Raw genomic sequence first — 26,996 nt, forward strand, 5'->3', positions numbered from 1 at the left:
AGCCAGGGTAGATGTAGGGCCAAAATACTGTGACGTGGCTATTTAGACTTGATTCTAAGAAAGAAGTAGACATCAAGAATCTGTTCTCAGAAGCCTGGCTCAGTTCATGAAATAGGAAGGCAGACAGAGGTTTAAGGCAGATGCTTTAACCAAGAAATAAAGCGTTCATCTTGGCAGATTCCCTCATAATATTCTACTGGGTAAACTGACTATGGTAGATAGGATACGGTGGGCAGAGGAGAGGTTTCAAAAATGTTGTCTTGTGGACTCCCGGGTGTAGGTCCTAAGACTTTTTTTTTTTTTAAAGAAATCTGAAAATAAAACTTTTTATAACAATAATGTTTTACTTTTTCACTCTGTTGACATTGGCACTAATGGTACCAAAGCAATGGTGGGTAATGCCAGTGCCTTAGCATGAACCAAGGCAGTGATGCCGTATTATTCTAGAAGTCATTGTACTCTTTAGCACCAAACACTTAAAAATGTTTAAATACCAGTTTGACTTAATAATGTTCTCAGTGAAGTGGGAAAATTAATTTTATTAAATTTTAAATTAATGTCTCCTTAATATTCTGTCATAGAATGAGAAGTACACATGTTAAGGCATGATGATCGTCTCAAGGAAAAGCACTTGTGTGACTGTCGTAGAACATCATTTCTACTTGGAAGAATGACTTGACAAGTGGTTGTTCAAACTAGGGTATTTGGAAGATGTTATCCTGAAAATGAACAAAGTGTGACCGTCATTTCAGGGAAAACAATTGGCAATGTCTGTTTCCAATAATAAAATTAGAGTTCTTAAGCAAAAACTAGAATTTGGAAAACTTGTATCCTTGCTATGAACCTTACAACTTCCAAATACTTAAAAATGCCTTTCCAGGGGCACCTGGGTGGCTCAGTCGGTTGAGCATCTGACTTCAGCTCAGGTCACGATCCCACAGTTTACGGGTTCGGAGCCTGTAACCTGTTTTGGATTCTGTGTCTCCCTCTCTCTCTCTCTGCCCTTCCCCTACTTGTGCATGCACAGGCGCGTGCTTTCTCTCTCTCCCTCAAAAATAAATAATACTTTTCTAATGAGATCAGTGGTGGTATTAGCTAATATGATTTTGATTTGTATGATGAAGTGTGTCAGCATTTACAGGATGTGTAATTTAGTGGACTCATGTTTTCCAAGTAACTAATGTGTGACATTACAAAATCATGTGTGAGTAAAGTTCTATTTGAACTAGAAGATATACTAACAGATTTTCACATAACAGTATATGTAAAGTTGGTTGATAGAGTTTCACATCCCACAGTGCAACCAATCCTTAAAAAATTACCACTTGTTGAGTTTTGTGGCATCAAAGAAGGATATCCACCTTATCTGAAAAGGCTATTAAAATGCTCTTCCTTTTCCAATTACATAACTGTGCGAGTCCAGTTTTTCTTCAAATACATCAACCAAAACAATATCTTGCAAAAGATAAAATGCAAAAGCAGATATAAGAATCCAGTCTTTTCTCAAGCCGTACATTACAGATTTTCAAAATGTAAATCAATGCCACTCGTTCTCACTAATTTTTTTAAAGATTTTATTTTTTTTAAATATTTTTAAATGTTTATTTTATTTTGAGAGAGACAGACAGAACAAGCAGGGGAAAGGCTGACAGAGGGGGACAGAGGATCCGAAGCAGGCTCTGAGCTGACAGCAGTGAGCCAGATGTAGGGCTCGAACTCATGAACTGTGAAATCATGACCTGAGTTGAAGTCAGATGCTCAATGACTGAACCACCCAGGGATCCCTTAAAGATTTAATTTTAAGTAATCTCTACACCGAACATGGGGCTCAAACACACAACCCCGAGATCAACAAATTGCATGCTCCACTGACCGAGCCAGCCAGGTGCCCCCTCACTAATTTTTTTTATATTGGAAATATACTTGTTTTTAATTTTAAAAACGTTTAACACAGGGGCCTGGGTGACTCAGTCAGTTAAGAGCCTGACTCTTGTTTTCGGCTCAGGTCATGGTCTCACGGTTCATGGGATGGAGACACACATCTGGCTCTGCGCTGACTGCATGGAGCCTGTTTGGGATTCTCTCTCTCCCTCTTTCTCTGCCCTTCCCCCAATCTAAATAAATAAATAAATAAATAAATAAATAAATAAATATTTTTAAAAGTTTAACACATAATGGGTTTATGATTATAATTTCCCACGAATAAACATTTTAATTTTATTCTCAGGTTAAATTTTAATACAGTAAATAGGAATTTAATACATAATAATAACACCGAAATTCTTTGGAGTTGTCAACAATTTTAAGAGGATAAATGTGTCATAAGATCAGTTTGAAAGCTGCTGAGGGAGTCTTGGAGTGAGGTCCTTAAAAGGAAGAAGAGAACAAAGTCTGCTTTGTATAGCAGGCACTCAACAGTTGAATAAAGACACACAAAACCAGTATGACTAACAGTAAAAGGCAGGAAGTGAAAAGTGTTAAATGAGTGGTCTAGATCTGCGCTGTCCAATAGGGTAGCCGCTAGCCACATGAGGCTATCCAAATGGAGAATAGCACTTGAAGTGTGCCTTGTCCAAATGGAGATTTCCTGAAAATGTCAATTGCACACCAGACTTTGGAGATTTAGTATGAAATAAGGAATGCAAAGTATCTCATTAATATTTTTATATTGAAATATGTTAATATTCTGTATTATTGGATTATTTACATGATTGAAATCAATTTTGCCTGTCCCTTTTACCTTTTTCAATGTGGCTACTAGAAAATTTAAACACGTGGCTTGCATTTCATTTTTTTCTTGGAAAGTGCTAGTTTGTATGAGAAGTGTGATGAGAATTCAGAGCAAGGGAAAATTGCTGTGAGATGGGGTCAACAGTGAAATCTTTACCAGGGACAGGATCTTAAAAAAAAAAAAAAAAAAAAGGACAAACCAAAAAACAGACTCTCAACTATAGACAATAAGTTGATGGTTCCCAGAGGGGAGGTGGGTGGGGGGATGGGTGAATAGGTAAAGCGGTTGGAAGCACACTTACTTTGATGAGCACTGAGTAATATATGGACTCACCGAATTGTTTTATGGAACACCTGAAACTAATATAACACTGTATGTTAATTACACTGGAATTAAAATTAAATGTTTAAAAATTTACACAAATTGGGGGAGGAAGCTGCCATTGAAGGGAGAATCAACACTGAATCAATACAGAAATAGGAGAGGTTAATCTAGGGAGCAGAACAGACTAGTCTGCCTCAGATCTCAGGCTTCTGGGTAGGGAGTAGGGGGAGGAGGAGGGGGAGGGGAGTTTCCGGATAGGTTGGGACCAAACTGTACAGCACTTCGAGTACCAAGAATTTGGACTTTTTCCTAAAGGCAGTGACTGCTTCCCCAGAGCAAACCAGACTTTGCTCCTTAGCTTATTGGAATACCCTCAATTAGGCACTTTCTTCGGGTGCAGACAGAGTAGTAGAAGCTCCCAGAAACTGCCCAGGAAGCAAGCAGCCAAGACCAGGCCTACCTGATCAGAGTAGAGTGATGTAGAGTGTATGACTTTGGAGTTGACTGACTTTTTGTGTATGAGGGAGGGAGAGGGGCAGTGAATTTAAAGCACCTGATAATGTCACCTGGGAGAGGAGCATCAGGGGAGTGCACATGTGTGATGGCTGGTCCAAGAGTGAGGAAGCAGGCCTTTTACTTTGGTGTATTGCTGTAGGCTCAGGCGTAAGCAAACCGAGTCATTCCTTCTGCCTTGTTAGGTCTATCTTCCTTTATTTCTGTCTTTATTTGCCTGAACGTTCATAGAACTCGTGTGTGCTGAGGGTTAGCATCTAGCCTGGAGAAGATGAAATAAAAAGACCACCAAGGAGGGAATGGAACCCCTGACCTCTTATCCAGGCTCAGAAGCTAACTCATTGAATAGCTCCTGTCACCTCTCTGGGCCTCAGTCTCTCCAGATATGAAAGAGGTGTTAGAATCAGATGAGACCAAAGCTCCCTCCAGCTCTCTGATTCTAGAATAGGCCCATGTCACAAAGGGAGAAAAGCATACCACGGTGACCAGGAACAGGGCTACCTGGCAAGTGGGAAGGAGAATCCTGGACTAGTGAGGGTGGGCGTGAGTGGCCCACACAGGAGCTGGACCAAACCTTTGGGTGAGGTTGTCTTCTTCCTAGTGAGCAGACCCTGCTGGAATTGGAGGAGCACAGTGAAGTTTAGGAGTTTGATATTTCAGTCCTGGCACCCCTTCCATCCCAGGGGCTGGCTCACCAGGGTGAGTGTGGAGCCTCAAAGGAGGAAGCCAGGAAGCCAGGAATTTAGCTCCAGACAAGTCTGCAGGGGGTCTCAGATGTATGGGACCCCCCTGAGGAAAATGAATGCGCGTAACTCCACCTACTCACTCACCTCGCGACACCCTCAGACCACCTGCAGTCGCAGGAATGATGGCGGCCGGGGAGGGGGGGGGGAGATAAAGAGAGGGCGCCCTACAGAGGGGCTCCAGCCTGATTGTTTCTGTTCTTTAGCATTTCTAGAATAGAGAGTGGGTGGGAACCGACTCAAGTAAAGTCCCAGAGACTCTACCACTGACGCACAGGAAAGCCTCAAGTGGGAGGAGAAATGCAAATCCCCTACTGACAATGGCGTCAGCGGCTTTGTCCCGGGGACTGTGAGGGGCGATTCTGACTTTGGACTTTGGCACCGCCTGGGACCTGGGCTGAGAGAGCCAGGTAAGTAGGCAGATCACACCTTGGAGTTGCTTCTCCGGAGGAGCGCGGGTCAGGAAATGCTTATGCAGAATGCCGCCGAGGCTGTGCACTTGGTGGTGTGACAGTTCACTTCACTTTAACTGGTGTGAGGATGGGTTCTTCTGAACAGCGTCCGACTCCACGAGGCAAAGATGCGCTCCCGCGCAGGTCTGTGCGTGAGACTCGGGAGCTCAGCCCGCACATCTGCACGGCGGGAGGGACCGTGGTGGCTGATGCGGAGGTGTGTCCTCGCGGAGTGCTGAAAGTGAGCCCCCCCTTCTCTTTCTTAACCAGCTTCTCTGAGCTATAATGTCTGACATTAGACTGAGTACACGGGTTTCAGAGAAAAGTCTGGAGCTAGGCTGGACAGTGGCTGTGGCTTTGATGAGAGGGGGTATTTTCGGACATGTCATCTCCTTTGCAAGCTATGTGTCACGGAGCCAGCGTGGTACTATTAGCCCCCAGACAGCGCGACAAAATGCCCCTTTATCTAGGGCCAGACATTCAAGAGAATCGAGAGGCGCTCAGTTTTCAAAAGAAATGTTCTATAGTTTTCTTGTGATGGGAGACTTAGCGCTTAGAGAGTGAAAGCAAAGGAGGGAAGGATGAGTAAAGGCATTTCTAGAGGCTGCAACAGAGAAGAGGGTCCTCGGACCACATACCTTATCCTTCCCTTCTTCAGCCCTTCAGGTTCAGCTGAACCCTTAAGTTCAGCTCTCAGGAAGGTGGACCCCGGTCCTAAGAGTAATTTTTCTGACTTTAGGGTCAGTTCAGTCCAGTTAATTCTTAGTTAGAAAACAGATTGTAATGGCATTTTCAGCACATGTGCTCTCACCATTAACTAGAATAAAGCAGGGATGTAGCAGGACAATGGCAACACAGGCACTGTGGCATGGGAACAAACATCCCAGTTTTGTGTGGTGTGTGTATATATGCCCAGCATCTGCAAAGACAACCTCAGATCCGTCCTTAGGAGCTGTGCATCTTAGGCAGGGGTCATTTTGCCTACTTGTTCCTCAGACGTTTGCCATTTTTAAAGTTGGGGTCAAACTTACTATCCACCTGCCCTATTCATAACAAAATCAAGATTGCCACTCACTCTGCATTTAACAAGCACTTACTGAGCCCCCACGATGTGCCTACAATTGTGCGTGTAAAGGTCTTCAAGACACAAAGTGATATGAAAATAAAACATTATTTCTTTTGCCAGTTTCTTTTAGAAAAACATTCTTCTATACATTTAGATCAGGGAATCTGAATTTGAATTGTTCCATTTGAAACCTGAGGAATATGTGTATGAAATACATGAAATTTATTATCGTGACCTTCTGTGAGCAAAAGGAAAACTTACCTACAAGATAGGCCGAAATATTATGGTGGTTAATCATGTAAAAGTTTTGTTTCTTGATCTAAAATTGCCGATAAAACAATCAGAACTTTTGACTTTGGAACAAGTAAAGTACTATAACTTCAAGAAGTCATATTAATCTCCCTGAGTTAGGAAATGTCTAAAGCTTCTAAACTGGCCAGCGTAGGATAACATAGGGAAACATACTTTTGTTTTGTGACAGGCTCCCACATACATCTCAAGTGTGGTTTCTTCCTCCTTAAGTAACCTGAGGGTTTAACCCTTGTCAGTTGTACATCAGAGATGAATTAAAAGTAGACCTTAAAAGCTCTGCCCATTCATAGTGTATCATCAAACAGAGAAATATAAATATGCATTGGTTCACAGATATTTTGAACTGGAAGAATTAGAGCCCATGAAAATGCATACATGAAGCTCTTCATAAAAGCTAAGACCAGGGGCGCCTGGGTGGCGCAGTCGGTTAAGCGTCCGACTTCAGCCAGGTCACGATCTCGCGGTCCGGGAGTTCGAGCCCCGCGTCAGGCTCTGGGCTGATGGCTCAGAGCCTGGAGCCTGTTTCCGATTCTGTGTCTCCCTCTCTCTCTGCCCCTCCCCCGTTCATGCTCTGTCTCTCTCTGTCCCAAAAATAAATAAATGTTGAAAAAAAAAATTTAAAAAAAAATAAAAAGCTAAGACCAAATTTGATCAGAAGTCTGGGAATAGGAAGCTGACTCTGGAAGCCAGACAAATCTGAAATAAAAGAAAAAGGACTGGGCAGTTCGACACACAGGAAGCTTTTATTGGGTACTCCTCATATAGAAAGCCCTAAGAAGGTCTTTGAAGGTGCAGTTAAGTATGTTATTTGCCTCAGGCTGCTCAAAGTCAAGAGTGCAGAGGGAGCAAGTGAGCTTGCTGAGAACACAGATTTGCAGGACAGAATGGGGGTAAGGTGAGGAGTGTTGACAGGGAATGAAATCTTTCTGGAGAAAGTTCTGGAGTTCCTGTTAGAGCAAAGCAGGACATGGTTTGGGAAAAGAGACAGAATCATGTTCCGTGCATTAGGGATGACTTGGGAAAAAGCTGAGAATTGCTTTTATCTTTGGATTGAAAGCATTTTCTTTTTACTGTTTTCTTAAATAAGGTGACTATGAAAGAAAATTTTTTCACCAGTTACTTAACTAATGGACAACATCGTCTTTGTCTGAAATCTAAGGAGAAAAAAACACATGTACCACAGTTACTAACATTTGTAAACTTTAATTTTACCCTTCATTTATAGCATGTCTCAGTGGAATCAAGTCCAACAATTAGAAATCAAATTTTTGGAGCAAGTAGATCAATTCTACGATGACAATTTTCCTATGGAAATTCGACATCTGTTGGCTCAGTGGATTGAAAATCAAGACTGGTAGGACCAAACATTATTGTATTTTCCCTAGAGGTTGATATACAAATGCCTTATGCTCTATCCATGTGGATTTATTCTATGATCTTTTTTTGACTGAGTAGATGCATATTTTTCATCAAGGATTTGGAAAGCTTCCTCTGAGGAAGAAAATCATCATCTTTTCTGGTTTCATCTGTTGTAGATGAAAATTTAATGCTTCTAGTGCGTTGGGTTTTTTGGTAAGCCCAATCCCAGTAATTCCTAACTATTAAACAGCCAAGGAATAAAACTATTGTTTACATCAATTTTCAACACAGACTCCATGTAAATAATTATTTTTTATTATGTTTTACAGTCATTCTTTAAAGCTCTGTTTACCTTGTACAGTTAATTTTTTTTTTGCTTTGAATAGTTCTCTTTTTTATTGTGAGAAAATATAAATGACATTTACCATTTTAACCATTTGTAGGTATACAATTTAGTGGCATTCGGTATACTTATGTGGCTGTACAACTATCACCACCATCCATCTCCAGAACTTTTTCATCTTCCCTAACTGAAACTCTGTCCTCATTAAACAACTACTCTTCATTCTCTGTAGCCCAGACTTATCAACCACCATTCTATTTTCTGTCTCTCTGAATATACTACTCTAGGTACTTTATGTAAGTGTAATTGCACAATATTTGTCCTTTCGTGACTGATGTATGTCATGTCACATGTTTTTTCAAGGTTCATTCATGTAGCATATATCAGAATTTCCTTCTCTTTTTAAGGCTGAATAACATTCTATTGTATATATAAGCCACATTTTGTTGGGTTATTCATCTGTCAGCCAACATTTGAGTTGTTTCTACCTTTTGGCTATTGTGGCTAAAGCTGATGCAAACACTGATGTACAAATATCCGTTCAAATTCCTGCTTTCAATTCTTTTGGGTATCTACCCAGAAGCGGAATTGCTGTATGTAATTTATGCTTATGTTTTGAAAAATCTCCATCCTGTTTTCCATTTCCACCAGCAATGTGCAAGGGCCCCAGTTTCTCCACATCCCCACCAACACTTGTTATTTTGGGTTTTCAATAATAGCCATCCATTTAATAGGTATGAAATGGTAGCTCACATTTTGATTTGCATCTCCCAATGATTAGTGACGTTGAGTATACTTGGATGTGTAAAATTTAAGTTTTAAAAGCTGTTAAATGCTTATCACTGTGGAATACATTTATCTCTCTTTAAAACTAGTATGGTAAAGAAGTAAACATTTTACTGGACGTTGTTTCCTGCTGACTAATAACACTTCTGTTTTTTCTAGGGAGGCGGCTTCCAACAATGAAACCATGGCAACAATTCTTCTTCAAAACTTGTTAATACAACTGGATGAACAGTTAGGTCGCGTTTCCAAAGAGAAAAATTTGCTCTTGATACACAATCTAAAAAGAATTAGGAAAGTCCTCCAGGTGAGAATGCATTCTACTTTTTCAAAAATATTTGGATTTCTGTGTCTTAAATTCAGCTAAAAAAAAATATATGTACCCTTATAATATTATTTTCAATTCAGATTTAAGAGGGAAAATTTGAATTCTCTTACCATTTTACATTTTAACTAATGTGTGTTTTTCATGAAATTCTGAATCTGAAATACACCGTAAGTGGGAGGGTGTGTGTGATTCGCATGTGACTATTTACTAGTTATGTTCAAATTTGACACTCCCCGGAACAAGGATTTGAAAGACAATAGGTTCATGGCTCTCCACCAGTCCTCCCTTGCCTTTCTCTCTTATGTAACAATTTAGTTAGTATTGTTCTCATTTATATATAGAGGTATCGTGGTTGTATGTATCTTTTCAGATTTGGTTCAAATCTCACCTCCTCCAAAAACATTCCTTGGTACTCTCTAGCCCCTTGGTACTCTCTAGCCCCTATCTCTGGCTTTCTAGCCTCTAGCTCTCCAAAGGCTCACCCAGGCAAATATGTGTTTGTCTTCTCCCCAAAACTGTGGAGTTTAGTATTCACCTTTGAATTCCCAGTGCCCATCACAAGACTGGATATATAGCAGGTGTGTACTATTTGTTGATTAAAGGTATGAATGAATGAAGGGAGTGAAACAGGGATCTAAAGAATTAAAGGCAGGCTAATACTGAGTTAAACCCAGAGGTGCTAACACACATAACAAACTCTTAATGTGAACTGCTGTAATATTTCCTGAGTGTCTATACAATGTATTAAACAACATGAAAAATGCATGTGCCGTTTTTCAGTGAGGCATTCTTAAAATCCCAAAGTTCCGATGAATACGTTTTTAGAAAATTTCATCTAGGCTATAAGAAAAATGTGCTGGAAGTTATTAACGCTTGTGGGAAGGGCATATATATTGGTTTTCCTATTGTTTGGATTGCACTGAGCCATTTTTGCCCTTGTAATGCCCTACAAATTTGCAAGACACTCGGCCTAGGTAGGAAAATAGCTTGTTGCCAACAAAACAGGATTTCCCACAGCATAAAGCAAACAATCTCTTACAGAGATAAGACATTTAACCTTGGCTTCATTAGCTTAGTGCTGTAATCAATAAGCCTAAAACAGAGGTGGGCATACCATTACCCACAAGTCAAATGTGGTCACTGCTTCTTTGGAAAGCCCATGACTAAGAATGGTTGTTACATTTTTAAGTGGTTGACAAAGAATTAAAAATATTAATAAGTTTGTGACATGGAAATTCTGTGAAATTCAAATTTTTATATTTTAGTGGAAATTGCCATGCTCATTCATTTACATATTGACTATGGCTGCTTTTGCACTACAGAGGCACTGTTGAGCAGTTGTGACAGAGTGACCCCTAAAGCCTAAAATCAAAATGTGTATGTGTAGTGTGTGTGTGTGTGTGTGTGTGTGTGTGTGTGTGTGTATCAATAACATTTATCTGGTCTAGAAGCAAAGGTCCTACAGGTCATTTTGCTAGAGGGACATAGATGGATAAAATGGTTGAGGCATGGTCTTTGGAAATTCTGAAATTTGAAATTCTCAAAATGTGACCTTGGGTAATCACTTAATCTTTCTGAATTCTCACATCTTTTCATGTAAATGAGTATGATCTTTATTTACTTTTTGGGATTGTAAAGAATATGGGAGTTTTTATTCTGGCAAAATAAATAGGCTTCCAATAAAGGATTTTTGTTGTTGGTAGAAAAAGAACAGGACTTTCTTAGTGTAAATGAAGAGTAAATTTAAAGGCCATCTTTTTTTGGAGGGTGGAGGTAAGATTTTGAGGGAATTCAAGAACCTGCAATAACTCCCGTTCACATTTCGACTCAAGCACAAACTCTTCTGCGTATGTCACTGGCCTTCCAGCATCTTCTCTCTGTAGACCTTTCCCAACAAACTGCTCCAAGCTCCTCAACATTCCTGTCTCAGAAGAATACATCTTCTCCTTGTTCCTAAACACATCAAACTCACTCTTGAAAGACTCGGAGCCTTCGCTCATGACTATACCATGGCCAGGAATGCAAAACCATCCCTCTTACTGCAGCCCAGTTTCCAGTGGTTCCTGGAGGACCTATGGATGTCCCAGTGCACCAAGGAAATCTTCACCACCTTAGCCCTTGTTCCATCCTTCATGGAGCACAGGTGGCAAGATAACCAGTATCTCTTCTGTGCTGGATGTGTCTAAGCAGGTCACAAGCTCTTTGAAGTAAAAGCCTGACCTCCTTTTTTGGCCTCTCTACTCCCTCTGGTACCCATTGTGGTTCTACTACAAACTAGGAACTCAAAAAACAGTTGGGTTGGTTAAGATATTTTGAATTGACAAAACACTTGCTCTTTCCTTCCTTTTATAAGTGATACTTATTGGGCATTTGCATTAATTCAGAATACAGTAAAAAATAGCAATAAAGAACATTGTCAACTATGGTTGTAGACTTAAACTTGCATTTAATGTTTCTTTCGAATGTATCATATTCCCACTATGGTTTCTTTTTTGTTTTTGTTTTTGACAAATCTTTTTGAGAAAACAATATCCCCTGCTTCCCCAAGAATTAAAAGAGAAAAAAACCTCCTATCAAAACACTGTTGACACTGTGCTTATCTGGTTTGAACATTTTCATCCTCTGATATTTCAAATACAATCTGTTTAAACAATTATAGCAAAAAAGCACAGATGATACAGTTCCAGGAGAATTAAACAAGTATAAGGCAGATTTATTTTAGTTCTTTACAGAGCAGCTGAGGTCTCCAGTTTCCATATTTTAATTTCCTCTGAGATGGGAAGCAGTTGAACACTGATGTCCAGCTCACCTTAGCCCCTTTAGCGGGAAGCAGTTTCAGGTCAAGGCCAGGAGCAAGGACTGCCCCAGGTTGCATCCTGACTCTGTGACTTACTTGCTGCATGGCCCAGGGCAAGAAGTTTACACTCTCTGGCCTCAGTTTCCTCAGTAGTGTGAGCAGAATCACACTGGTACGGACCCCAGGGGTGTTAGAAGCATTGAAAACATTGTAAAGAATGTGGTAAGGTCAGGATTTGCTAAAAAACAAATACCTGCCTTAGATATTTCAAGAATGCTTCACCATGTTCTTGGGCCTTTTTTTTTTTTTAATTTTTTTGGGTTTACAGAAAAGTTGAGCAGAAAGTACATACTCCCTCTCTACCTGCCTCTCCCCACTTCCCCTATTATAACGTCTTGGATTGGTGTAGTACACTTAGTACATTTGATGAACCTATTGTGATATGTTACTATTAACTTACGGTCCGAGATTACATGAGGGTTTGCTTTTTATGTTGCCCAGTTCTATGGGTTTGACAAATGCATAATGTCATGTATCCACCATTTCAGTTTTACTGTCCTAAAATCTCTGCTCTATTAGTTCATCCTTCCCTCCCTTATCCCAAACCCCTGGAAACCACTGATCTTTTTTTTGAGTTATTTATTTATTTATTTTGAGAGAAACGGAGACAGCATGAGCCTGGGAGGGGCAGAGAGAGAGGGAGAGAGAGAGAATCCCAAGCAGGCTCTGCACTGTCAGTACAGAGCCCGACACAGGGCTCAAACTCACGAAATCGTGAGATCATGACCTGAGTCAAAACTGAGAGTCAGACACTTAACCAACTGAGCCACCCAGGTGCCTCAACCACTGATCTTTTAAATTTTTCTCTAGTTATGCATTTTCCAGAATGTCATATAGTTGGAATCATACAGTATATAGACTCTTCAGATGGGCTTCTTTCACTTAGTAATGTGCTTTTCAGTTTCCTCCGTGTCTTTCTGTAGTTTGATAGTTCATTTCTTTTTATTGCTGAACGATATTCCCTTGTATGGATATACTATAGTTTGTTGATCCAATTTTGGCGATTACAAATAAAACTGATATTAACATTCATGTGCAAATTTTTGTGTGGGCATGAGTTCTCAACCCATTTGGGTAAATAACTAGAAGCTTGATTGCTGGATCTTTGTTCTTGGGCTGTCTCCCGCAGGGCTCTTTTCCTTATTCATCTCCCTCACTGTGTCTTTTTCTGGGACATTTATTTCTCACAGTTCTGGAGGCAAGGAAGTTTAAGGGGCCAGCAGATTCGGTGTCTGGTTCAGCTTCCTGGTTCAGAGGCTGCTGTCTTTTCCCTGGGCCTCACATGGTGCAAGTGAGGAGGGAACTCTCTGGCTTTTTGTAATGTTTATTCATTTATTTTAAGAGAGAGAGAGAGAGAGAGCAAGTAGGGGGAGAAGCACAAAGAGGGAGACAGAGAACCCCAAGCAGGTTCCTTGCTGTCAGCGCTGAGGCTGATGCTTAACCAACGGAACCACCCAGGCACACCTAGGTTTTCTTTTATAAAGGTGCTAATTCTATCATGAGGGCTTTGCCCTTAGGAACTAATCACCTCCCAAAGGCTCCACCTCCTAACAGCCTCACATTAGGGGTTAGGAATTCAACATACGAATTTGGGAAGACACAAATAATCTACAACCTTCTGAGGCACCTGGGTGACTCAGTCAGTTGAGCATCCAACCTCAGCTCAGGTCATGATCTCACAGTTTGTGAGTTTGAGCCCCGCATGGGGCTCTGTACTACCAGCTCAGAGCCTGGAGCCTGCTTCGGATTCTGTGTCTCCCTCTCTTTCTGCCCCTCCCCTGCTCACACTCTGTCTCTCTCTCCCTCTCAAAAATAAATAAACATGAAAAAAAAAATGCAAGGTGCTTACAACAGTGCCTGACACATAGCTATAACAACCTTCCTCTCTGTCTCCTTCAGAATGACCTTTTAAAAAATTTAAATGGTGCATATTTGTTATAAAAAATTGAAGTAGTACAGGAAAAAATGCAAAGAAAATAGGAAATAATTCAAAATCCACTGCCTACATTTAACTATATTATTATTTGATGAGTGTCATTCCAGATGTCTATACATACATATGTGGATAAAAGGCCTGGTTACCAGAATCTTGGAAGTCTCCTGTGCCCCCTCTGTAACTCCACTTTGCTCTCTCTCCATCCAGAGTAACCACTAAATCTAAATTTTGCACTTGTCAGTCTCTTCCTTTTTGTTATGGTTTTACCACATAGGTCAGCATCCCTAGACAACATAATATATGTTTGCAAGTTACTGAACCTTACATAAATGGGATCAAGTGTATTTATTCTTCATAATTTTCCTTCTTCACTTAACATGGTTCCTAAGATCCATCCATGTTGATGTGGTCACAGTAGTTTATTCGTTTTCATTGCTATGTAGTATTCCATTGTGTGAATATATCACAGTTTATCCATTTTACTATTGATGAGCATTTGGGTTTTTTCTATTCACTATTCACTCTTCACTATTTCAAACAATGTTGGTCTGAATATTCTTGTGTGTGCTCTTTGGTGCTTGAAATGTGCATGAAACTCTCTAAGATAGGTAACTAGTAGTGGCATTGCTGAATCACAGAGTATACACATCTTTAATTGCACTATAATGCCAGAATTGTTTTCCAAAATGGTAATACCGGTTTACACTCTCCCAACAGAGTAAGAGTTCTGGCTGCATATCGTTGTACATACTTGTAGTGGTCATATACCACATATCAATCTGGTAGTGTATCCGTCTTATTTCTTCAGCTTATTTTGTTGTTCTTTTCTAACTTTTTATTCAAGTGCTTTATTTATGTTGAAACTTTCTTTTTTTTTCTTATAAATGAATTTAACTCTATACCTTTTTGAGAGGTACTTTTTATGTACTTTAATATGTAGTGCTTTTACTGTTCATATTGAAATAGTTCATAATTTCAGTATGGACTTATAATTTCTAAATGAACTTAAAAAACCATTCCAGGGGCGCCTGGGTGGCGCAGTCGGTTAAGCGTCCGACTTCAGCCAGGTCACGATCTCGCGGTCCGTGAGTTCGAGCCCCGCGTCGGGCTCTGGGCTGATGGCTCAGAGCCTGGAGCCTGTTTCCGATTCTGTGTCTCCCTCTCTCTCTGCCCCTCGCCCGTTCATGCTCTGTCTCTCTCTGTCCCAAAAATAAATAAACGTTGAAAAAAAAATTTAAAAAAAAAAAAAAACCATTCCACTAAAAATATATAGAAATACTAGATAAAATATAACAGACTTTTTAAAAAAGTTTTTTAACATTTATTAATTTTTGAGAGACAGAGATAGAGCATGATTGGGGTAGGGACAGAGAGAGAGGGAGACACAGAATCGGAAGCAGGCTCCAGGCTGTGAGCTATCAGCACAGAGCCCGATGTGGGACTTGAACCCACAAACTGTGAGTTCATGACCTGAGCTGAAGTTGGATGCTTAACTTACTGAGCCACCTAGTTGCCCCAAATATAACAGGCTTTTAATTGCATAGGCAAGCTTATCACATTAAAAGACATTCTAGAATCAAAAAAAAAAATTTAACCATAAAACATCGCTGTAAATAGGAACTACACTGGGTACTATAATACATTCTTGGATTCTTAAAATTCAGATTCCCAAGCATGCAGGACATCAGAAAGAGAAGTTCCCAAAAGTAGCAAGAGAGAACAAATATATTACCTACACAGAAATGAAAGATAACCTAAAAGCCCAATTTAAAACAGAAATGAAAGAAGAGTAGAATAATTTCTTCACAGAGCTGAAGTACAATATCCACCAACTTAAAATTCTATACCCAGCTAAGTTATTATACAAATTTAAAAGTTCACCATGCAGATACTACTAATGGAAATTAAACACAGATGTTAAGCATGCATGGTAAAATTTCAAAAGTACCACGACAACAAATGAAAATAGAGTGCAGAAGAAATTGAAGGAATAAAAAAATAAATATTTAGAATCTGTAAAAAAAAAAATTGAAAGCACAAAATGAAATATCAGAAAAAAATCCAAATAATGTCTGTTAAATGTACAAAACTCATCAATTAATTAGAAAAATTGTGAATTTTACAGGATTCATCTAAAAATATGAAATAACAAAAGATGATGAGATCAAATAGGTGTGCTGGGGCTGTTTTGTAGAGAAGTTTGGGGATCTTGACCAGGAGTCTTAGTCTTATTCTGAATGAAATGGGAATCCATTGGCAAATTTGAATGGGGGTGTAACATGAATTAATCTCTGTTTTAAAAAGCTCACTCTGGCTGTTAAATGAACTGTTCTGAGTCAAGAGGAAATTGGAGAGACCTATTAGAAAATTCATTGATTTTTTTTTTGAAATCAACATATTGAAATCTTTTTCTATTATGGTGGATTTATCACCACTTCTAAACTTCAGAAGCTTTGGCTTTATGTATTTGTTAATATGCTCTGAGGAGCCTAGATATAAGGCAATATTGGTGGACTAAACTTTAAAAAAAACAATTTAAAATACCTTTCTTTGATCCACTTACCATTTTTCATCTTGAAATTTTATGGTGTGGTTTTCTTTTTGTTGCCATTTGGTAACCAGTAAATGAATTCATCTCTTCCTTTTCATACTTCCCTACATCACTTTGTACTGGGCTATGCCTTTTATAAATATTCTATAACAATCTTATTATTTGGTCAACGCATATTGAATGAGTTCTTACTGTGTTACCAATCCCATTTCAAGCACTAGGGATACTATTGGAGGAAGTCATGAAGCTTATAGTCTAAACAATTCACACCTCCTATGTTTTGTTTTTTAACTTACAGGAGCTTCCATGGGCCTTCCTCAAAAATGAGTGTTAGCGAGGTAAGGGAAAGAAGGCATCAGCAATCTTGCCTGATGATAGAAAAAAATGTGTTCAGGGTTTTGGCGTTAACTCTGTGGTTAGTAATCCCACCACCCACAGAGCATTTTTCACCCACCAGGAGAACGATTCTGTTAGTGAGAGTTTTAAACCCTGTGGGTGAGGGGGTGCTTACAAGTGTAACCCACACCTCACAAGTTCTATTCTTTGCATCATGGTGGCCTCTTTCTCAGAGGGTTTCTCATGCGGGTTTGCCCCAACAAAAATATGTGCTGGAGCTAAAAGCTCCTCGAAAGTTGAGTAGATGGTGGGTTCCTTCTTGCCTAGTCTGCAGAAGTCCTATTGTGGGCCTGAGGATCAGGTGCAGTGAGATTTTTAACATGACAAGGTGGAGGATTCAAAACATTTTTGCAATATAAAGGGAGAAAAAAAGCCACTTTAACTACGGGTCCACTCTGAATTTGCCAGATCTTCCCCTTTAACTCATGCTGCTTTCTTAGTTCACTCCTCTTCCTTCCCGTCTGTAGACCACACACACATAAAGAGAAGGGAAGGGAAGGGGTGACCTCAACCTATGACCTGAAAACAACCCTGTATCGCCACTTTGTGTTAACTCTGAAAGAGCTGAGTGGAGGGTTCAGTCCTTCACATCACCTTGCAGCTCATAAGCTGCAGCCTGTTTGTCATTCACTCCACAGTTATTTCCCCAAGTACCACCCCCACACACAACACACACACCCTAAATCTGCTTTCATCTGAGATAATGGCCGGATGCTGGTATCACAATGCTTCTATTTCATAGGCTCAGAGACCTGCCTATTGTGCTGTTTAAAATATTTTTTTAATGTTTATTTTTGAGAGAGAATGTTAACGGGAGAGGGGCAGGGAGGGGGACAGAGGATCGGAAGTGAACTCTGCAGTGAGAGCAGAGACCCCAGCGTGGGGCTTGAACTCACAAGCTGTGAGATCATGACCTGAGCCGAAGTTGGACACTTAGCTGACAGAGCCACCCAGGCATCCCTGCCTATTGTGCTATTTAAGATGGCACATGAATTACTTGTCAAGATCTTGTTTGCTGCATAATTTGGGATAGTCACCAGAAGGTGTGCTTTGCCATTCCTTGCCCTGTGCACATCACCACTAACCTGGAATCCAGTGTGATCAACTCAAGATCCCACCCACCTGAAGTTTCAGTCTTGAAGCGTTTTGTCTATATTCCTCTAAACCTTTCTCTTATCTTATCCAAGGTTGCTTGGATTGTTCTCCTTCCTTACTGTCTTTTCTAACAGTTTATCACATGAGTCCATTGTGATTTGTCTTTTCTCTGAATTCTGATTCTCTTTGAAGTTTATACCAGAGTCCAGAGCTTCTTTATGCAATAATTACTTTGTGTCCAAATGACGATTTGGATAGGGGCACTTGTACCCCAATGTTTATAGCAGCACTCTCAACAATAGCCAAATTATGGAAAGAGCCTAAATGTCCATCAACTGATGAATGGATAAAGAAATTGTGGTTTATATACACAATGGAGTACTACATGGCAATGAGAAAGAATGAAATCTGGCCCTTTGTAGCAACGTAGATGGAACTGGAGAGTGTGATGCTAAGTGAAATAAGCCATACAGAGAAAGACAGATACCATATGTTTTCACTCTTATGTGGATCCTGAGAAACTTAACAGAAACCCATGGAGGAGGGGAAGGAAAAAAAAAAAAAGAGGTTAGAGTGGGAGAGAGCCAAAGCATAAGAGACTCTTAAAAACTGAGAACAAACTGAGGGTTGGAGAGGGTGGGTGATGGGTATTGAGGAGGGCACCTTTGGGATGAGCACTGGGTGTTGTATGGAAACCAATTTGACAATAAATTTCATATATTGAAATAAATAAATAAATAAATAAATAAATAAACAAACATTAAAAAATTTAAAAAAACAACAAATGACGATTTGGATTTCTTAAAGTAGGGCTCATATAATTTGCTTTGGGTTATACTGGGTATCTACGCCATAGATATTTGTTGACTGAATATGGGTTTCATCATATGGATTTTAACATCAGGCTCTATTGAGCATACAAGGTGAAAAGGACATAGATAAATCCTGATGTTCAAAAAGTTTGCAATTTGAAATGGAGACAAAAGTGCAAATGTTTATGATGTGGTGGGGTAAGCACCATGGTAGAAGTATATACAATCATAATTGTCGGAACTGGAAACATTTGAGCTGATTTTGGAAGGATGATTCAGGACTGTGAAGAGAAGGGAAGTAAGGGAGTCATGTACAGAGAAGAAAAGCAAGAGTGGGAACATAGTAAGAGAATGCCTATCTTGCAAACAATCTAGACACCTAAAGCATTAAACTGGGGTTTTATGAGGATCTTGAACGCCATGCTAGGCAGTTTGGACTTTGGCAATGGGGAGCAATCGATGGTTTTTAAGCCAAAGTGTGGCATGAATATGTGTTTTTATTGAAAACCTATCCAGAGCTAGTTTTCTCTGTAGGACAACCTGCCCCTTATTTGCTATAGGCAAAGGAATATTAGAAAATTCTCCTAAGGTTGAAAGCTTTTTCTTTCTTCATTCCACCCACTATATTCCCTCTCCTTAAATTATTTGAATTTAGAGAACTGAGCCAGAAATTGAATACATTTTAATTTTCTTAACACAAAACTAGCTGTAGGGCACCAAAGGAAAAAAAAAACCCTCAACTATTCATATGATGGAAAGTCAGGTCCAACTCTTGGTTTGGGAAACAGGAAGCCCACATAATCTGCCCAGGAACCAACATGGAAACTCCACACATGCTGATGTGGCCTCTGAACCTGTTGGCCTGATTGACCACAGCAGAAGCTTATAGAGGGGCTGTCGACCCCAGAGCGACACCATTGGGACACCCACGCCATTGGGAAAGTGAGTAGAGACACAGATGTTAGTTGAAAAAGAGGATATGAAGATGTTTAGAGTCACATGTTGACTTTTACTATCCATTGGTTTCATTTGCTAGGAGGGTCATGGTGGTTGCAAAGAAAAAATTGAGCAGGTATTCACCTTAAAAGTAGGAGAATTGTGTCATTCTGCCAGTAGTTTTTCCTTTTTAAATGTTTTCTGTTTTAGTTGTCCCTCTCATATGAAGATGAAGGCCTATAGGAAAGCTGTCCGTACTGATCTGAATCCGTTGTGATCTGGAAGCTTTCCAAAAAGATACTTAACCAAAACCAAGACAGTTCATAAGACTTGTTACCTTAAACATTTGCTTTCAAAACGCTTTTATGTACATTTTGTTGAAGTTGGTTTAATAAACAAAAGCATAAAAATTGGAGCAAAACCAAATCCACCTGTCAACAAGTTAGAAACCAGTTGTCATCTAGAAACTAATTTCTGTTTATATTTAAAATTGTGGTTTGACTGAGTCATGATCAAGTAGATATCTGAACTCAGTAGATAACTCATTTCAGTACATAGGCATTGAGTGACTGCCTTTAACTGATCCAAATCACATTAAGGGCATCCATTTTAACTTACCAATGAGATGTTCAGGATTGGGAAAGAAGTTGCCTTTCTCACCAAGCCACCAGGCACCCACCAAACTCGTCTTACTTACTTTCTCCAGAGATGACCAAAGGACAAAAGATTTGCCCAGTTGAAACCTCTCTCTCTCCTCTACTTCTTCCAAAAAATGAGGATCTGGAGACCAGTACTTGGCACACGGTTGATCTTCAACACTCTATTACCATAATTCTATGATTGGCTACTTTGGCGGGGAACACAGATCTCACTGCCACTGCTGAGTGAGTTCCTACGTGTACAATGAGGTACTAAGGTGGTACAAGTAGCCAACAAGTATGTTGGTGGCTAAAAAATGAGAAGACCCTTTTATCTATCTGTTTTCAAGAAGGGTCCTCTTTTCTATCATCTAATCTGTGATCTCTGTCTCAGTAGAAAGATACAGGGGTGAGAAACAGAAGTGGCTAGCTGCCTTTCATACTTACCAGGTTCTCATAACTCACCTCATATCTGTCAGGGTTTATTTTGGAAAAACTTAATATCTCATTGGTTTTCTGTAGCTCAGCACATCATCAGCTCACCACATCTTCTTTAGATTCTTGTATTTCTTTTCCTGAACAATAACAAGCCTTCCTAGAGAAAGAGATAGAGATAGAGACTTGACAGGAACAATGTGGAGGATAGTGTGGCTTAGGTGAAAACAGAGGCATGGAGACCTATTTGGACATAATTGCAATAGTTAAAGGGAAAGGAAATTGGATGCTGGGCAGTGACAATGAGAACGGGGGATAATGTGCTGCAATTGTGAGGTAATTTGGTAAAAGTTTGGGCATGTGATGAGTGAATAGATATGAAATGTGCGATAGCGAGAAATAAGAGATGACTGAGGGTTTTTGTTTGGGTTACTATGTGGATGTCGATGCATAATGAAGATTAGGTTTGGGGAAGGAAGTGGGCTAGCAAGATGAGTTTGATCAGTACTAAGTGGAATGCAGTAGGAAGTTAACGGGAAGTAACTGGAACTATTACGTCTACATACTTAACTGTCTCTTCCACAAGACTGAGAGCTCCTTGAGCACATTCGTCTTTGCATCTCCAAGTGCTTAACACAGAGCCCAGCACATACTAGGGCTCAGTGTCTTGTTTAATAAATGAAGAGTTAGGCTGACATTACAAATGTGATTAATGCCTTTTTTTCAATGAGCATCCCTAACTAAATGGAACAAATGCCATGTCATTATTGTAATTTAGAGCGCATCAGTGAAATTTAGATGATAAGATTTTCTTGTTGAAATCAGAACTTCCTAAGAATACTTTTCTTAATTTTTTAGATACTTTTAGGCTATATGGATTTTTAGATAATTTTAGGCTACATGGCTCATCTACAAGCTTTGTCAAATTGTTGCAAATCTCCAAAAAGTTTTCCATTATATTTATTGAAAAAAAAAACCCTGCATATAAGTGGTCCCAAGCAGTTCAAACCCATGTGTTCAAAGTTCAACTATACGTTTATTCAGGTCTTCCATGTTCTTCAATGCTGTTTTTAAATCCTCCCCATAAAATTATAGCATATCTTTCCTTAAATTTATCCCTAGAGATATATAAACCCCTATGTTTATTGCAGAATTATTTACAAATAGCCAAACTATAGAAGCAACCCAAATGTCCATCGATAAATGTATGGATAAAGATGTGGTATTTGTGCATATATATATATATAGAATGTATATATATATGCATATATATATGCCATACTGTATACACACAATGGAATATTATTCAGCCATAAAAAAAGAATGAAGTCTTGCCATTTGCAGCAACATAGATGGAGCTAGAGAGTATGATGCTAAGCGAAATAAACCAGTCAGAGAAAGACAGATACCATATGATTTCACTCTTAGGTGGAATTTAAGAAGCAAAATAAACAAAGGGGAAAAAAAGAGAGAGAGAGACCAAAAAACAGACTCTTAACTATAGAGAACAAATAGACAGTTACCAGAGAGGAGGTGAGGGGGGATGGGTAAAATAGGTGAAGGTGATTAGGAGTGCACTTGTCTTCATGAGCACCAAGCAATGCACAGAACTGTTGTATTCCTATATTGTACACCTGAAACTAATCTAGCACTGTATGTTAAGTACACTGTAATTAAAAAAAAAAACTTGGTAATTTGGGTCAAAAGGTAGAAACTTCCTATAGAGTAAATTAATAAATATGAATTATTATAAAATAAACAAGTCATGGTAATGTAAAAAAAAAACCCTAGATTTTTGTTACATATTATTGATATTTTGAGTGGTATTTTTTTTCTATTACATTCTTTTATGTGATTACTGCTAGTCTGTGGGAATACTACTGATGTTTGAATACAAATCTTTCTGAACAGTCTTATTGATTCCAACTTAGTGCAGATTCTCTTTTATTTTCTCCAGAGGATCATATCTGCAAATAAGGAAAGACTTAGTTCTCTTCCAAGTTTTATGCTTATTTCTTTTTCTTCTCTTATCAGTTAAGAATTTCATTCCTATATCAAAGTGAAGCAGTCATAACAGATGAAATGTTTTATTAAGATTATGCTTGCTGTAGGTTTATGATGTTAAGGAAATTCCCTTATAATCCTGGTTTACAGAGGTTTTTAGAAATTTTGATGACTACCACATGTTATCCAATGAATTTTCTGCACCTATTAAGATAATTCTATACTTATCTCCTTTAATCCACACTTAGGTGTGTGACACAGATTTTTCTTATCTTGAACCATTGTTATGTTCCTGAGATAAACTTTTTGGTTTTTTCATTCTGCCGAATGATTTGCTAATATTCTATATAAGATTCTCATCTACTTGCAAATATATCCTTTTCTTTTATGGTCCTTGTCTCATTCTGATTTCAAGGTTATACCAACTTTATAAAATGAGTTGGAACTGTTACCTCTTCTCTTGTGCTCCGAAGCTGAGTTCCCAGATGGGATACAAACACACAGTCCAGTTTTATATATAATTTTGTATATTATATATGTATATATTTTAAATTGTGTATATTTAAGGTGTACAACACGGTGATTTGATATACTTGCACGTAATGAAATGAGATACTGCAGTCAAGGTAATTAACATATCATTTCCTTATATATTGCCATTTTTGTGTGATAAGAGCACCTGAGATCTACTCTCTCAGCATATTTCCAATATTCAGTACAGTATTATTAATTATAGTCTTCATACTGCCCATTCAATCTCTAGGCTTAATCATCCTACATAACTGCAACTTTGTACCCTTTGACCCACGTCTCCTGTTCCACATTACCCCTGCCTGTCTCTGGTAACCACATGAAGCACTCATTTATTTAGGTCTTTACTTTCTCTCAGCAAGGTTTTCCAGTGTTCTTATATAGGTCTTTCACATCTTATGGATGTACTGTAATTTAATCAGTCCTGCAGAAATGGGCCTTTAGTTTCTCGCTCTTGCTCTATTTCATCTTTGTAAGCACAACGAAATTTAAAACCTCACATCTAAGTTTTGTTTGTCATGTTTAAGTGCTATAATTGGTATCTACACCACTCATTCTCCCCTCCTACATTCTCATCTACAAGCAAGAAGTCAAAGAGCAAAGAAGCCCCTCCCCCGCCCCCCTGCTTCAGTGTCCGATCTTTTGGGTTTTAAAACCACAGCTGAACCACCTCAATCTGTTTCCTGTTATTTAAAATCTCTAGGGAAAGGTATTGCATGAACAGACTTCAGAGCCTTTCCAAAGCCTTACCAACATGGTCATCAGAAAAAGTCTCTTTTGTCACTGTGCTGTTAATTATACCCATTTTCCCATTGTTCACTTATCAGCAATTGAAAGAATTTATCAGTGAATGGAAGAACATCTGCTTCTCATTTCTAAAAACTAGTTCTTTGTGCATTAGAAAACAGAAACTGTATTTGGGGGACTATCAATTTCCCATGTCTGTAGCTGTCTATAACTCTTTTTAGCTCCACATATAGGTCCTGATTTCCAATCTTGCCAATGAATTAACAAGCATGTGCTTGTTGGTAAACTGCTCTACATAAGTCCTTTTAACAAGCATGTGAACCACATTGGTTTCAGGTCTCCTCCCAGAGGTAGCCAACTTTCATATGTTATTGAGCCTCAAACCACACAAATCCATTTAGATGGTTTATCTGAGTTCCTTAGGTTATATCTTTTTGCTAATGCAGTTTAATATCATACCAATGGATCTTTAAATAACTTTATTTCTTATTACAAAGATGATATGTATCCAATAAAGGAAGTTCAGAAAATCAAAAATAAATGAAAGGGAAAACTTTCATCTGTAATCCCATCTTTACAAATTCATTTGCAATCCCATCCCACTGTTAACATTTTTGTATATTTCCTGCTGATATTTCTACATATATATATGTTTTATATATATATATATTTTTTTAATGTTTATTTATTTATTTTGAGGGAGAGCACAAGCATGGGAGAGGAAGAGAGAGACGGAGAGAGGGAGAATCCCAAGCAGGCTCCACACTGTCAGCACAGAGCCCATCACAGGGCTTGATTCTATGCCCCTGGGATCATGACCTGAACTGAGTTGGATCCTTAGGGCACCTGGGTGGCTCAGTCAGTCAAGCATTGACTCTTGGTTTTGGCTCAGGTCATGATCTTACAGTTTCTTGAGTTAGAGCCCCGCGTTGGGCTCCGCGTTGGGCTCTGTGCTGGCAGTGGAGAGGATGCTTGGAATTCTTTCTCTTTCCCTCTCTCTCTGCCCTTCCCCTACTCGCACTGTCTCTGTCTCTCTCAAATAAATAAATAAACTTAAAAAAACAAGAGTTGGACCCTTAACCAACTAAGCCACCCACATGCCCCTACTTATATCTATATTTTAACTATTTTAAAAATTATTATTGTTTTACTTACCTCTTCCCTAAGCTTAATGCCTTTACTTAAATGATCAACCAACCATGGGATGGCATTCTATGCCATTAATATTCTTTTTCAGCATCATTTGTATTCACCTATTAATTGGGCATTTATTAATTTTTCCTGCTCTTCACCGATATAAACAAATGAAGTGCACATATCTATTGTTAAAAGCTCATTCATATTTATGATTATTCTGTCAGGACAGTGGGTCCTAACTCCATGCATCAAAATCACTTGTAGAGTTGTTTTTAATACAGATACCAACTTTTGACATGAATGTAAACTGACATGTTAATGAGGATAACACTAGTTACTCTATTAAACAACAGACAATAGGATTTTATTTATCTTGCACATAACAGTCTAATGTTTGGCTATCCTGTGGATAAGAAGACCTTATTCTTTTCCTTTTCATTGTGATTCAAGGGTCCAAGTTCCTTCCATAGAGTGGCTCAGCTGTTCCAAAGGAGACTGGATGTCTTCATAGCTAGGAGATAAAGAGAAAGAGCATGAAGTCACAGCCATATCTGGGATCCCTCAGCCTAGAAATGACACACTGTCTCTGCTTTCCATTAGGAAGAACTAGTTGTGTGCCTCCTGAACCATGCAAGGAATGCTAGGAAATGTAATCTATGAATGGGCTGTCACTTGCCCTGCCAAGGACTTACTGCCTCCTACCAGAGAGGAAGAAGAAGTTTTAGTGGACAGTTAGGTATGGCTGCTACTTTGGCAAAACCAGCTTGCAAAGTAATTTGTCAGTATCCACAAAGTTTAATGGGACTCAGTAGCTCCATTTCTGAATATTTTTCCTACAGAAATTCTCACACAGGTAAAGAGAAGGATATCCACACAAGAATGTTCATTGTTTCTGTTATTTATAACAACAAATGGCTAAATACATTGAATTATTTCAGTGTATGTGATAACTATTAAGATATTAGATCTGTATATCTTGAAATGTAAGGATGACCATAATGTATATTATTGAATGGAAAAACATAGAAAAATATGCCCAGTCTGATTACACACAGGGAGTGAGGGGAGAAAGTGGAAGATGATAGGGGTCTCACCAATTTTTTAAAAAATATTTTGTTTATTTTTGAGAGAAGCCAGAGGGGAAGTGCAGAGAGGGAGGGGACAGAGGATCCGAAGCAGGCTCCTCGCTGACAGCAGAGAGCCAGATGTGGGGCTTGAACTCACAAACCGTGAGATCATGACCTGAGCCAAAGTCGGACGCTCAACCAACTGAGCCATCCAAGTGCCCCTCTCACCAATTTTTTAAACTTTTTTATTACTTGAAATCTGAAAAATAAGCCCAAATTACATCAGCATTTTAAAAACCCAGATTCCCAGACCTCACCCCAAATCTGTGGAATCAGAATCTCCAAGGGATGGGACCCAGAAATTTGTAGTTCATAAGAGCTTCACAAGTGATTTTGATAAATTGCCAAGGTTGAGACTACAGCCTTAGGATAAATTTCTAAAAGTGGAATTACTATGTCAAAGGGTATGAAAAATGTTAAGGCTTTGATAAGAATTGCCAAATTGTCCTTTCATAATGTACCAATTCACATTCCCACCAGCAGTGTGTAAAAGCTCATTCCATCATCAGCAATGAGTGGTGCAAAGTGTTTTAATCTTTGCCAGTTTGATAAATGAAAAATGGTATATCTGATTTATTTGGACATAAGCGCTGGTTTGTTGCATTTGATTCTCTTTAGGGGACATTCTGTCCCATCTGTCTTTCTCTTGAACTGGGTAGATTCATCCCCCTAAGTTAATGTTTCATTATAAAAATCACTTTGGGAACTCATTAAAAATGTAGATTTTGAGCACCTCCCCCCCCCCCACACACACACACTTCCAATTCTAGTTGATCAGGTCCAGGATAGGGTTTGGGAATATGGACAGGAGAGATAGGGTCAGAGACTTTACAAAGGACA

General features: G+C 39.0%; 1 protein-coding gene across 6 annotated transcripts in view; it reads left to right on the forward strand.

Moving 5' to 3' along the window:
- Positions 1–4,635: 4,635 nt before the first annotated feature.
- STAT4 (signal transducer and activator of transcription 4) overlaps positions 4,636–26,996 on the forward strand; it is a 91,405-nt gene continuing 69,044 nt past the window's right edge. For 5 of the 6 annotated variants that reach the window (XM_047084150.1, XM_047084153.1, XM_047084151.1 and 2 more), the window contains exons 1-3: positions 4,636–4,721; positions 7,367–7,495; positions 8,789–8,933. In XM_047084150.1, the coding sequence (XP_046940106.1) occupies positions 7,368–7,495; positions 8,789–8,933 (273 nt within the window). In that variant the 5' untranslated portion in view covers positions 4,636–4,721; position 7,367. Of the gene's footprint in view, positions 4,722–4,904; positions 5,005–7,366; positions 7,496–8,788; positions 8,934–26,996 lie in introns of those variants that run through there. The other variant, XM_047084149.1, reaches the window with a different exon arrangement.

This window comes from Lynx rufus, unplaced genomic scaffold (genome assembly GCF_022079265.1).
Source record: "Lynx rufus isolate CCGP_SWC_20201006 ecotype Redwood Valley unplaced genomic scaffold, mLynRuf1.p SCAF_2, whole genome shotgun sequence".
In the NCBI taxonomy this organism is placed as follows: domain Eukaryota; kingdom Metazoa; phylum Chordata; class Mammalia; order Carnivora; family Felidae; genus Lynx; species Lynx rufus.